This window comes from Gastrolobium bilobum, unplaced genomic scaffold, assembly GCF_033153095.1.
Source record: "Gastrolobium bilobum isolate Gb01-03AN ecotype WA unplaced genomic scaffold, APGP_CSIRO_Gbil_v1 utg11809, whole genome shotgun sequence".
Lineage (NCBI taxonomy): Eukaryota > Viridiplantae > Streptophyta > Magnoliopsida > Fabales > Fabaceae > Gastrolobium > Gastrolobium bilobum.
Genome location: NW_026897907.1, coordinates 332,658 through 345,913, shown reverse-complemented (window position 1 = coordinate 345,913; position 13,256 = coordinate 332,658). Strand labels below are relative to the sequence as shown.

Sequence of the window (13,256 nt, the reverse complement as noted above, 5' to 3'; positions counted from 1 at the left end):
GCTAATCTCGGGACATACATTCCAAAGAATAGTGCATCGGTAGTTTATTTCAAACATATAGGATATTATTATTTTTATAAATCTTGTGTAATCATAGTAATAGCCAGATTTACAAATTAATGTTGAATACTATTTACGAAAATTTATACCATGCTATCAAAAGTTCATAGATTTTTAAGAAGATTATAAATAATCTAATAATACATATAAATTAACCAAATGCAATAGGCATTCGAGGGTATAGAAAGCCTCCAAAAACATGGGGTTTAGTACCGTTCCAAAAAATAAATAAAAAAGTATATTATTGGGGAGTCAATCCTTATGAATAGACAAACTGAGTATCCTTCCCACAAACTGTCTCAGATGCTTTGAGGGATTGTGTCGCGCGGATGTTAAATATTTGAAGGTCACACAGCAAAGCACACCTATCATCTTTACCAGTGGAAGCGGAACTGTAATCACAAACTCAAAAATGAGTGTGAACAAAAGCACTCGATAGTATTTTTTTTTTATAGGAATGCATGGCAGGTATGACATACCAACTTCTTCTTCTTCTTCTTCTTCTTCTTCTTTTTCTTCTTCTCATCAATTTGAGCTTGAAGTTCTACTTGTCTAGCAAGGGCATCATCAAGTGCCTAAACCCCAAATAGGAAGCAAATTAAATTCCAAAAATGTTAGCGCACACGTAGTTATCTAGTGGAAGATGTTTTATCATCTTTTATTTTATTCCCCAAATAATGATGGCATTGATTCAAGTATCAAGGAAAAACAGTAATACCTTTTTGGTTGCAGCCAACTCTTGTTCGAGAGTGAGTACTGACCCTGTTTAGAGCATCATTTAGCATTTCCTCCTTTTCGGGTGGCATGACAGGTCTCATGCTGAGAACAGTCATTTTCTCTTCTAGTTCAACCATGCGCTTCATCATTGTCATGTATTCCTTGCTATAGAGTGTTGCTTCAGTTATTTTCCTTGGCAAGTTACATGTCATACGGATCATAGTTACAATTCTCATTACTAAGGCCATAGGGATCATGGTTACAATTCCCATTACTAAGGCCATGATTCCACCAACAAATTGATTGTTAAACCCATCAGTATTCTTGCTATTATGGGTAGGGAAACAATCTGTATGCAAGGAAAATAAATTTAGAATTTTAACAAAACCATATTTTGATATGTTTCTTCCTTGTCAATGAGCAAAAAATGCTGATTATGTTGTTCAAATTGTTATGAGCAGTGTTTTACTGCTGACCATGTAATATATGTTACTTATAAGATGAAAGAACAATCAAATAGAAGTACCTAATACCTTGAGAAGATGCATATTTATCATTTTGTACTGATTTCTTCCAAGATGAATCGACTGGCTCGTCAAGCACTGGGACAAAGGCGTCATACTGATACACATTACATTGCTTCGACCTGCAATATATATGTTCTCAGAAACAGAAGTAGGAAACAAGAGAAATTCATATGACCTCAAGTTTACAGACACAACGAACAACATGACTAGATAAACTAAGCAGTTTCCTCAAAACTATTTTTTGAAAGAAATAATACATAGGACGGGAACAACAACTGATTGAAGCCTAGGAAACTTACTTTTGGCGACAAACATTGCACATCATGTGTCTCTGGAAAAGATTTTTTGTAACCCTTAATATTATAGGCAAAAAAAAAAGAATATTAATCAAATATTTTGTCAAATAAATACAGAGAAAAGTTTTAGGACAAAGCTTTGCTCTCTGAAAATGTTAAAAGTTTAGGAAACCGACTGTCTTTTGAAGTGATGTTTCATCCTCAACGCCGGATAAGGTTTTTCCCTTGAATTTTCCCTCGTCATTTTGAACCATCTAATTCATCCAGAAGAAATACTTTATTGTTTTCATTTGCTATATTATATTACTAAAGAAATTGATATTTCAGCAGTAAACTACCTTCAAGATGTCTGGGTCATTCCATGGTCCCTTGTCAGAAAACATACAACCACCTTTATCTGCACAAGTACAAGTACCGCCCAAGAACTCTGGAAGTTCACTGTTAAATACCGTAGACAAGGTGTTATTTATAGTCTTAAGGAGTAATGTCAGTGCCATGATGGAACAACATAATTATAAATCAATGAATTTGGTCATGAAGAGAAAAAAAAATACTTCAATGAAGAATGAGATAAATTTAACCTGGCATCAATGATTTCAAGCAACTTGCTCTGGTATTTGTTACCTAGGACCTGGTGAACAAAACATTAATATGTTTATTGCCCCTACTTAACTGAAAATCCACCTTGGTTCAAATTGATAAGTAGACTAAAAACGCTTACCTGGATTTTTGAGGTGGTCTTGGGATCAAGGAATGGCTTAACGGTATTCCAAGGGAGCCTAAATCCAGAACCAACATTGATGATGAACATACGGTTCAGGATCTGCATGCAAAGGAAAACTCAGTTAGGGTAAATTTAGAAGGCTATTTAAACTATTGCCATGCCTAAGTAGATTAACAAGTACCTCAGGATAGTTGTCACCAACAATCTTCTGAAGCCGCTGGAGGAGATCCCTTGCAGCTTTGTTCATACTTGTAAGACCCTGACCAAGCATGCTAGTCAGCAATTGTGTGAAACTTCTTTCAATATGAAAAACATTTACAACAATTGATATGATATCCACTAGTATAATTGGAATTGGACATTTCCTCTTTAAATCTTTAGTGACTATCATCTAATGTGTTACAATATTTCTTTCCTCTTATTGGTTTCTCATTGGGCAAGATAGATTGAAGAACTAAAATATAGGGTTAGAATTTTATACGCACCACTCCTTGCACATCCAAAATAGTTGTGCTTTGGTCAATGTGCTTCTTTGCTGCGATTGAACAAGCAGGCATCTTAACAGCGAAGGTCCTCTCAAACTCTCTAACATGGTACTTGAGATAACGTTCCATAGTTGTTACTTGCATAAGCTTGTTACAGTCAACCTGGCCCAATCTTTCAATGTAAACGGTCGTCCATCCTTATCAACTCCATGATGCCCTTGTGGGTAGTATTTTAGAACTTCATCAATTTCCTCGAATTCAAAATCCTAAACAACACAAAAAATTTATGATTAGATGAAGAACACCACAAAATATATAAAGGGTGATTCTTATCTTTTCCACATGATCACCTCCATGATAGTGTCAGCACCAAATTCCATCCCTCCACTTAAGCATATCTGCCCACATTTGTTTTGTTTTCTCAAGGTCAAACTCCCTTGCTCTCAAGAATCTGAGAGATCATCAATTAAGGCATTAAGCGAAGTTACTTACTCATGCTACAACTATAAATAAATAGTGAACAAAAGACTATGTTAAAAGGGTTACCTAAGCATCATATGATGATCATCATATTTTGAGGGTAATAGGTCTTCCAAGATCAGTGCTTGGCGAAAAGCATCAACTGCCTGTAACTCTTCAGCATCAATTTCATCCTCAATAGAAAGAGACATTACCCTGCTGTGTTTTCGCCCCTTCTTGGTAAAGGAATGCCTGAGCTTAGTTGAGGCATTGATTGCCGCCTTCTTTAGCGACCCAAGCCTTTTCTTTTCATCCTCGGAATTTTCAATTTCATGACCTGTGCTTGCATGAAGAAAACAATTTACTCACAGAAGTTTGAATCAGATGACAGAAATTCATATATTCACACGTTTAACATATCATCCTGATGCTGATGTTTTAATTAATATATAACCAAGGAAAATATAAATCATCTGTTTTCCAATAGCATAACATATGGATTTATAACTGCTTTTTGTTTGTTATCGAACGCATTCTGAATAGAAAATGCTTGTTTGTGATGATAAACTGATTTCAGTTTCCTCTATTTTCCACTTTTCTCATCATCGCATGTTAAAAAGCATGCAAAATAGTTATGGCATAACATTCCACATTCTAGCTAGTACGAATGTAACCATATATAGAATTGATAAAGATTTCATAGTGCATGCAAAGAATATAAGTAAATACAGACAAAGAACCACAAAGGATGCAGAGGAAAGTTCTGAGATATGAAATTCAAGTAATTAGACTTACCAAGTTTCATGGTTCGGTCAACAGATCCAGACATAATGTCACACATGATTAATTGAATCTTGTAAGATTAGTCGTAAGGAAAAAGAGAATCAAGCAGTAACATACATGAAAAGCCCACAATCGAGCCTTCACGTGCACCTACCACCTTTTAGTCATAAACAACATGTCAGAAGCTAAAAAGATCAATTCTTTATCCAATAAAACAATCAACCATGTTCATATTTTAGCATGCATGGACAAAAAAAAAACATAGAAAGAAAGAACGAGATAGATATCTAATTATATGCATGATCAAATGCAGCTCAAGCAAATAAAAACGCTAAAATGGCATCAAAATGGATATCAACATATCATACATATTGGTAGGTAATAAGGAGGAGAAGAAGATAGAATGTTAGGAGATGAGAAGATACCTTGATACAGGAATGTAGGGGTTGCAAAACGAAGAGAAGAGTGAAAATATATTATTCGAATAATTCTCTCAAAGTTGCGGCCACTATGGGATTAGGAATGCCAAAATGGTACAACTAGGGGTGTAAATAGGCTAGGTTAGGCTTTGACTTAAATAGACAAAGTCTGTTTAAAAAATATTGGGTCTGGCCTGGCCTGTTAGCCTGTGTAGGTCCCAAATTATAAGTATGACCTGACCTATATTTTAAAAAAAAGTCTTGGCCTAATAAGAATAATAATATACTATATATATATATATATATATATATCTTATATTATAAAGGAATTCCATTCTGTGAAAACCTTGCTGACGTGTCGCACTGTGGTTCAATTTCACCAATGTGTTCACACTACAACATTTAAAAAAGTTTCCTTTAATGGTAAATCGGTGAATATAATAAATACAAAAAAGAATTATATTTTCAATTGACAGGATTTGTTACTTTAAATCAATGGTCAAGATTGTTTATTCATTGATTTATAACTACTAAATCACTCTTTGTCGTCATCTTTGTTTTTTAAATAATTGATGTTGATCATGTAATCTAATCGTTTTTTTTAACCTTTATTCAGTTTAATTCAAATCTTTACGTTTTTTAAAAAAAAAAACAGGATATTCATTGTTATAAAAACAAATGATTGTTTTATTCCATGAAATGACTGTTAAAAAACGGGATATTCATTGATTTATAACTACTTAATCACTCTTTGTCGTTATCTTTGTTTTTTAAATCTTTATTCAGTTTAATTCAAAAACTTCACATTTTTTAAAGAATACAATTCTATTTACTCGAAAAAAATAATTAGTAAAAAAAAATAATTATACATATCCCGACCTTTGTTCCTTATTTTCAGATTTTTAAATTTGAATCTTTTATTAACCTCTTGATTCCGTGGAATCAGGTATGAGTGTTTTGTTATTAGAAAAAACTTCTGTTTTATTCCATGAAAATCTCATTTATAACTACTAAATCACTCTTTTGTCGCCATCTTTGTTTTTTAAATAATTGATGTTGATCATGTAATCTAATCATTTTTTTAACCTTTATTCAGTTTAATTCAAATCTTTACGTTTTTTGAAAAAAAAAAAAGGGATATTCATTGTTATTAAAACAAATGACTGTTTTATTCCATGAAAATCTCATTTATAACTACTGAATCACTCTTTTGTCGTCATCTTTGTTTTTTAAATAATTGATGTTGATCATGTAATCTAATCATTTTTTTAACCTTTATTCAGTTTAATTCAAATCTTTACGTTTTTTGAAAAAAAACAGGATATTCGTTGTTATTAAAACAAATGACTGTTTTATTCCATGAAATGACTGTTAAAAAAACGGGATATTCATTGATTTATAACTACTAAATCACTCTTTGTCGTTATCTTTGTTTTTTAAGTCTTTATTCAATTTAATTCAAAAACTTCACATTTTTTAAAGAATACAATTCTATTTACTCGAAAAAAAATTAATTAGTAAAAAAAATATATAATTATACATATCCCGACCTTTGTTCCTTATTTTCAGATTTTTAAATTTGAATCTTTTATTAACCTCTTGATTCAGTGGAATCAGGTATGAGTGTTTTGTTATTAGAAAAAACTTCTGTTTTATTCCATGAAAATCTCATTTATAACTACTAAATCACTCTTTTGTCGCCATCTTTGTTTTTTAAATAATTGATGTTGATCATGTAATCTAATCATTTTTTTAACCTTTATTCAGTTTAATTCAAATCTTTACGTTTTTTGAAAAAAAAAAAGCGATATTCATTGTTATTAAAACAAATGACTGTTTTATTCCATGAAAATCTCATTTATAACTACTGAATCACTCTTTTGTCGTCATCTTTGTTTTTTAAATAATTGATGTTGATCATGTAATCTAATCATTTTTTTAACCTTTATTCAGTTTAATTCAAATCTTTACGTTTTTTGAAAAAAAACAGGATATTCGTTGTTATTAAAACAAATGACTGTTTTATTCCATGAAATGACTGTTAAAAAAACGGGATATTCATTGATTTATAACTACTAAATCACTCTTTGTCGTTATCTTTGTTTTTTAAGTCTTTATTCAATTTAATTCAAAAACTTCACATTTTTTAAAGAATACAATTCTATTTACTCGAAAAAAAATTAATTAGTAAAAAAAATATATAATTATACATATCCCGACCTTTGTTCCTTATTTTCAGATTTTTAAATTTGAATCTTTTATTAACCTCTTGATTCAGTGGAATCAGGTATGAGTGTTTTGTTATTAGAAAAAACTTCTGTTTTATTCCATGAAAATCTCATTTATAACTACTGAATCACTCTTTTGTCGTCATCTTTGTTTTTTAAATAATTGATGGTTATCATGTAATCTAATCGTTTTTTTAACCTTTATTGAGTTTAATTCAAATCTTTACATTTTTTGAAAAAAAAATGGGATATTCATTGTTATTAAAACAAATGACTGTTTTATTCCATGAAAATCTCATTTATAACTACTGAATCACTCTTTTGTCGTTATCTTTGTTTTTTAAATCTTTATTCAGTTTAATTCAAAAACTTCACATTTTTTAAAGAAGAAAATTCAAAAACTATAAATCACTCTCATTTATAAATCAATCAGTCGAGAGGTTTATGCAATGGCATGAGATTGCTTATTACAAAATTAGGGAATCATGTTGTTGAGGCAATTGTACTTACAGGAAGCAATTGAGGGGAAACTGTGTTAATCCCTAGAATGACGATGAGCCCATCGAGTCATACATTTCCTGTAAATTTCCAAAGAAGACAATTCTCCCTGATTGTATCGTTTGCCATGACTATCAACAAGAGTCAAGGACAATCACTTTCACATGTTGCAATTTATCTCCCTAAGCCTGTCTTCACTCATGGGTAATTATATGTGGCACTGTCTAGAGTAAAGAGTAAGCATGGATTGAAGATATTGATACTTGATGAAAATGGCTGCGTTAGGAATAGTACCCTTAATATAGTTTACAATGAAGTATTTCAAAGACTGCTATAGTATATTGGGTTCTTTCTTCAAAGATATAACTTCATTGTATGGTACAGGTAAAGACAAAAAAAATGACTGTTTATTCGCGTCTCTTTTCCTTATCTATCTTCAAAGATATGACCTTTATTATCCTATTTTCTTTCCTATTTTTAATGTAACAATGAATGACTGTTTTGTTATTTAAAAAATGACTGTTGGGACCTTTGAAATACTGACAAAATGAGTTCGGCCCAGAGGGCCGACCTACCATGCCAAACAAACCAATTTTTTTTTTTCGTGCATCGGCACAGGTAATTCACTAGTATATATATATATATATATATATATATATATATATATATATATATAAATATAGATATAGGCAAAATGATTTGTAACGTGACTGTATATAAACATTGGTGCAGTCATTTAAACACTACGTCTTTTTGGATGGGATAAAGAAAATTCGCGTTCAAAATTAATTGTAGAAAATAAAAATATTATATTTATTTCCACATTTGTATGGTTATGATTTCTCATATTTAATGCTTTATATTTATTTCCACCTTTATATGATTTTAATTCCCTATATATAATGCTTTCACACTATAAATCGACGTAATTTTATATGACTGCACTAATCCTTAGATGCAGCCATTGTGCATCCGCTAAACCCATATATATATATATATATATATATATATATATAAATATATATATATATAAATATATATATATATATATATGGGGACAGTTATACTTACCACCAGATAAGTTTACCACCCTTACAACCAATCTCCTGATCGTTAGATTAAAATTAAATCTAATGGTTCATAATTATCCCTTATAATTCCAATTTTTCTCTCTCATCCCCTATCTGTCTCTCTCTCTAGGTTTGGGAATCAATCCTAATTTTTTCTCTCTCATCCCCTCTCTGTCTCTCTCTAGGTTTGGGAATCAACAATCTCGTCCTCTCTTTATTGTTACAGTGCTTTAATCTTCAATTCCAGCAAAAATATGTTATATTATTTTGGTATGCTCATATGTTATATTATTTTGAAATCGATACCATTAAGATTAATAGTTGTTATATTATTTTGAAATCGATACAATTAAGGTTTGAGAATCGACGACACTGCTAACAAAATATGGCTAATCCTACTATTTCATCACAACCTTAAAGTAATCAATACAATTCCAGAAAGAAGTATATTCATTAATAGTTGTTAAGAATCCACAAAAATTAATAAAATAATTGATAAATTATCGACATCAACATCATGGACAGTAAAGAAAAAGAAAATGAGAAAATATGTATACAGGTGCCCTTTGCTTGAAATGTGTAGGGCCACCGGAGCATATCTATGATTCGCAAAGCTGGGTATAATTCGCATTGGAGGGTATTTTATAGACTTGTGTTGATTTGATGAGATATGTGATTAGAAAACCAATTTCATTGGAGAATCTCATCACCTAAAGGGTATTTTATAGACTAAGTCAAACCAATTTCATTAGAAAATGTCTAAAGCGCACAACAGTGGAATTAAAATCAGAGTTGTTACAGTGATTTGATATCTAAGTCAAACCAATTTCATTAGAAAATGTCTAAAGCGCACAACAGTGAAATTAAAATCAGAGTTGTTACAGTGATTTGATTTCAAAAGTGCACAACAGTGGAAGAGAGGATGAGAAAGGTGATTCCCAAACCTAGAAAGAGAAAGACAGAGAAAATATGAGAGCAAAAATTAGGATTATAAGGGATAATTATGAACCATTAGATTTAATTTTAATCTAACGGTTAGGAGATTGGTTGTAAAGGTGGTAAACTTACCTGGTGGTAAGTATAACCGTCCCCAATATTTCTTTAGAATCCAACAAGAGTGAATTGTTTCTTCTTTCTGATAAATGGTAAAATTTCATACGAGTTTGGATCTTAGTGAAATGTCCACTAGAGATAAAAAAAAATTGTTGAATACGAAATAAGAAGTTTCTTTTTACTTTTCAAGCAATTAGAAAATGAACTAGTTAATATATTCAAGAAAATTACGTATTTCATAATATCATCCTCAAATCATTCCATTTCATCATATTTAGCATGTGTTATGGTTTCAAAGGATAAAATAGACAATTCCAATCAAATTTTATTCTTCAACAAAATTCATTTATACTTCATCTATTCCATGATCGAAACAAGGAGTAATACATTTTACACCATGATTTTTAAATGTAATATAGATTTCAAGAAATGACAGATCTAATTACTCTATTAATAATTGAACCAAATCTAGTATATCATAAAGGATTTGTCTTTTCTATTGATTTCTACATACTCGATAAAAAATAATTCTTAAATGATGTATTCAACTAATTTATGAATACCAAAAATATAATTATATAGGTCCAACCTACATTTTTTGTGAAGAAAATGAATCTTTTTATCAAGGGCTCATGTAAAAAAGTGGTCCAGTCCTCTTGCAGGAATGATGTGGAATATCACTGTATTTGCTAGCAATAATGGAAGCAGTCACTCAATATAGGTTGATGAAATCTTATTCAAATCCAATATAGCACCAATGGGTACATTAGAAATGTATTGAATCTATTCTTTTTAAGAAATAAATTCAATCACATTAAATGTGGAATTGAAAGGTATATATATGAAATGATACTCTGAATCTTAGAACTCAATTAAGACAATAAACCAACATTTATCAAATTCTAAAAGGAGTCAGAAAAATGGTTTGATTCTCTTATTTTTATTTCTCAAATCGAGATATGCATGAATTGAGATCCTAAAGCATATAGAAACAAATGGGGAATAAGAATTTCCAAGAACATTTGGAACATTCTATTTTTTAGTTCAAGTCCCATTTTTTGTGATATTTCGATAAAAGGATTTATTCACTTCATAAAAAAGAGGATGTATAACCAATATTCTTTTATTCATCCTCGAAGTTGAATACCTCGTTCAAGAATTATTTCTAATCTAATTTGGTGAAATCAATAGAAAAGGAAAATCCCTTATGATACATGAGATGAACTCTGTTATTGATAGAAAGAATAGATTTGTCACTTCTTGATATATCTCTTATGACTCAAAATCATGGTGTAACATGTATCCTTGCTTGTTCCAATCACGGAATAGATGAAATAAACCCAAATAGATTTTTTTAGAACAGAATCTTATTGTACTCGTCCAATTCATCCATTTAAATTGTATCACATCCCAAATAGGATAAAATAGGATAACTTGAGACGATAAAGTACATAATTCCCTTGAATATGTTAAATATATCATCATTTTCCAATCACCTATAAAGAGCAAGAGAAATCTCTTATTCTTTCTTCAACAATTTCTAATCTAGAGTGCACCTCTTTGTAGGGTTTGAACCTAGATAAAGTTTTGACCAACTATAGAGCAAAAAGAACTATTATCTCTTTTATAATTCCATAAAATTGATTGATATCATCAAAATGCAAAATAAATATTAATCTTCTTCTCATGTTCCATGAATAAACGGTACATTGAGGAATATCCAAAAGGTATTTAATCACATCCCTACTGACACTTTCTTTTAACATTTAACCATAGCTTTTAACCTTTGGTCCCAAGAGGATACCCTATAAATACATATTTAAGCATCCTATCATTGAGTTTATTTTGTTTAGTATGAGCATATGCTAACAACCAAAAGATTTCAAGTAATTCAAGTTTAAAGGTTTGTTATTCCAAAGTTCCATTGAATTTTTGAATGAAATATAAAATGAGTGGGAACTATTAATCACATCACAAGTGTTTGAATTCCCTTAGCCCAAAACATCTTTTCATGGCCATATTCAAATAACATACATTTGACTTTATTTACAATAGTTCTATTCATTATTTTTTCTATCTTGTTTTCTTGAGGTGTTTCAACACTAACTTTGTCTTAAAATATCATACGCTTTGCAAAAAGCAAAAAATTGATTATTGAAAAATCGTAAGCTATTATTTTTTCTAAGAATCGCAATATATTTTTTTTCGTTTCTATTTCAACTTAGAAAGAAATTCCAGACCTTTCTCTATAGTAGGATTCTATAACAGATGGAAGTAATGACAGCCTGAAAGGAAACGAGAACATTATGAGAACTCCACATGTAAAAATGTATGTACTTAAGAACCCCTTCTATTTGATTTTTCCTTGTTATAAAACTCAATATATAGGATTACACATCTATCTTATTACAATTGAATCCACTGGGTTGTGGTTCCACCTTTTTAGGACTGTTTCCCATGACATGTCCTTCCTTATTACATAATTAGCATGTTATTTTCTCCCTTCGTTTGGTTTTTATTTTTGTTTGAGTTGTTATTCTTTCCTTTGCTATAAGACTCAGCCCATCTGAGGGACTTTTTATTGGAATTCATCTCAAGCTCCTTGGCCTAAGGGTTGACAACACATCCTTAAGTGATAAGGACTCTCTGTTATATTTAATGGAAGCTTTCACATAATTGAAGAAATTTGGTAAGGTATTTATTTGAATGATGGCTTGGTTTTCATAAGATATTAGCTAAATTAATAGGTTATTCTTTTAAATACATCCAAGTCATCATCTAAAGACCTACTTATGTCACATCTAAATCCTAACATTTTTTCTTTCAAGAGTATTTTATTAGACAACAATTTAGTTGTGAATAAAGACTCCAATTTAAGTCATACACTAGCATTTGTAATTTCATCATCAACTTACTTAAGCTGAAAAATCAACAAACTATGGCCAGTCTCAAATACATCAACTTTTTCATCAAGAGATAAGGTAAAGAGTAAGTCCTTATTACCACGAAGCGCTTTAGAACACATCTGTAGATCCCAAACAACTTTAACTTTTTCCTCAATTTATTGAAATTGCCTCTGCCATCAATTTTTGCCACTTCCACCATTGTTGAACCCATTTTGGATATTTCAAGAATTAAAGAACTAAGGCTCTGATAAAAATTGTTAGAGGTTTACATCGCAATAAACAAAATATCAAAGGAATAAGAATATTAAAAGAACACAATTAATCACTTGGTTTAGATTCTAATTATCTTGAATCCTACATCCAAGGATAAATGAGGTAAAATCTTGTAGCTTTTACACTAATCATGAACATAGATTAGATATTATAAATACAAGTTAGATTTACACTCAAAAACATGATAAACCCAAAAGTTAAAAACCATAATCCGCCCACAAATATATGCAAGGATAAGGATGACAAAAGAAAACCTAAGAGCAACTATTATAGGCTAGAAATACCTGGACAACCCAACCATAAGTGGAAAGAAATTGAGGTACTCTTCAAAGAAATATTTGATCCAAAACTCAAACAAACAACCAGCTTCACAAATAGGCACGAGCATACTCTTTGCCTAACAAAGGAAGAAAGTGACATAGAAAACTAGAACACAAGACATCAAAGAATAGTGTTTAGGAACGATAATGGGTTTTTTTGGAGAAGAAACCCTAGACAACATAAGGAACTTTAAAATGGAAAATAGACGATAAACGCACAATAATGAAAATGACGGGTTACAACCACATATAGAGAGGAATAAAAGATATCACAAAAACACTCGACATCACTTTAATTACGAAAAGACAAGTGGGTAACAAAACACAAATGGTCATAAAATAAAACGACGGTCAATTTTCAGAAATACACATCACAATAACAAATAAATTTATATATCAAGTTCATGCATTTGACTTAATAAAGAAGGCAAAGACTAT

The 13,256-nt window shown here is 30.7% G+C and overlaps 1 protein-coding gene and 1 pseudogene across 2 annotated transcripts; both read right to left on the bottom strand.

Annotated features, from left to right (window-relative positions):
* Positions 1-434: 434 nt before the first annotated feature.
* Positions 435-4,109, bottom strand: LOC133311327 (phosphatidylinositol/phosphatidylcholine transfer protein SFH3-like; annotated as a pseudogene).
* Positions 4,110-9,120: 5,011 nt separating this feature from the next.
* LOC133311341 (uncharacterized) lies at positions 9,121-13,004 on the bottom strand. 2 transcript variants are annotated; one of them, XM_061512371.1, is made up of 4 exons: positions 12,783-13,004; positions 12,323-12,461; positions 9,335-9,401; positions 9,121-9,210 (listed from the first exon to the last, which is right to left on the bottom strand). In XM_061512371.1, exons 1-4 carry the CDS (start codon positions 12,884-12,886, stop codon positions 9,161-9,163), a joined length of 360 nt encoding a protein of 119 aa, XP_061368355.1. In that variant the 5' UTR covers positions 12,887-13,004; the 3' UTR covers positions 9,121-9,160. The 2 variants fall into 2 exon arrangements, 1 of the variants encoding a protein (XP_061368355.1); XR_009751551.1 differs by lacking the exons at positions 9,121-9,210; positions 9,335-9,401 and having other exon boundaries at positions 12,144-12,469.
* Positions 13,005-13,256: the final 252 nt, after the last annotated feature.

Excerpts from the sequence above, each read along its gene's own strand:
- LOC133311341 (XM_061512371.1), bottom strand. The coding sequence starts at position 12,886 with ATGCTCGTGCCTATTTGTGAAGCTGGTTGTTTGTTTGAGTTTTGGATC. Across the intron at positions 9,402-12,322 it reads GTGTTCTAAAGCGCTTCGTG|AAAGAAGAAACAATTCACTC; the intron begins GTAATAAGGACT and ends ACCATTTATCAG. Across the intron at positions 9,211-9,334 it reads ACGGTTATACTTACCACCAG|GTTTGGGAATCACCTTTCTC; the intron begins GTAAGTTTACCA and ends TTCTCTTTCTAG.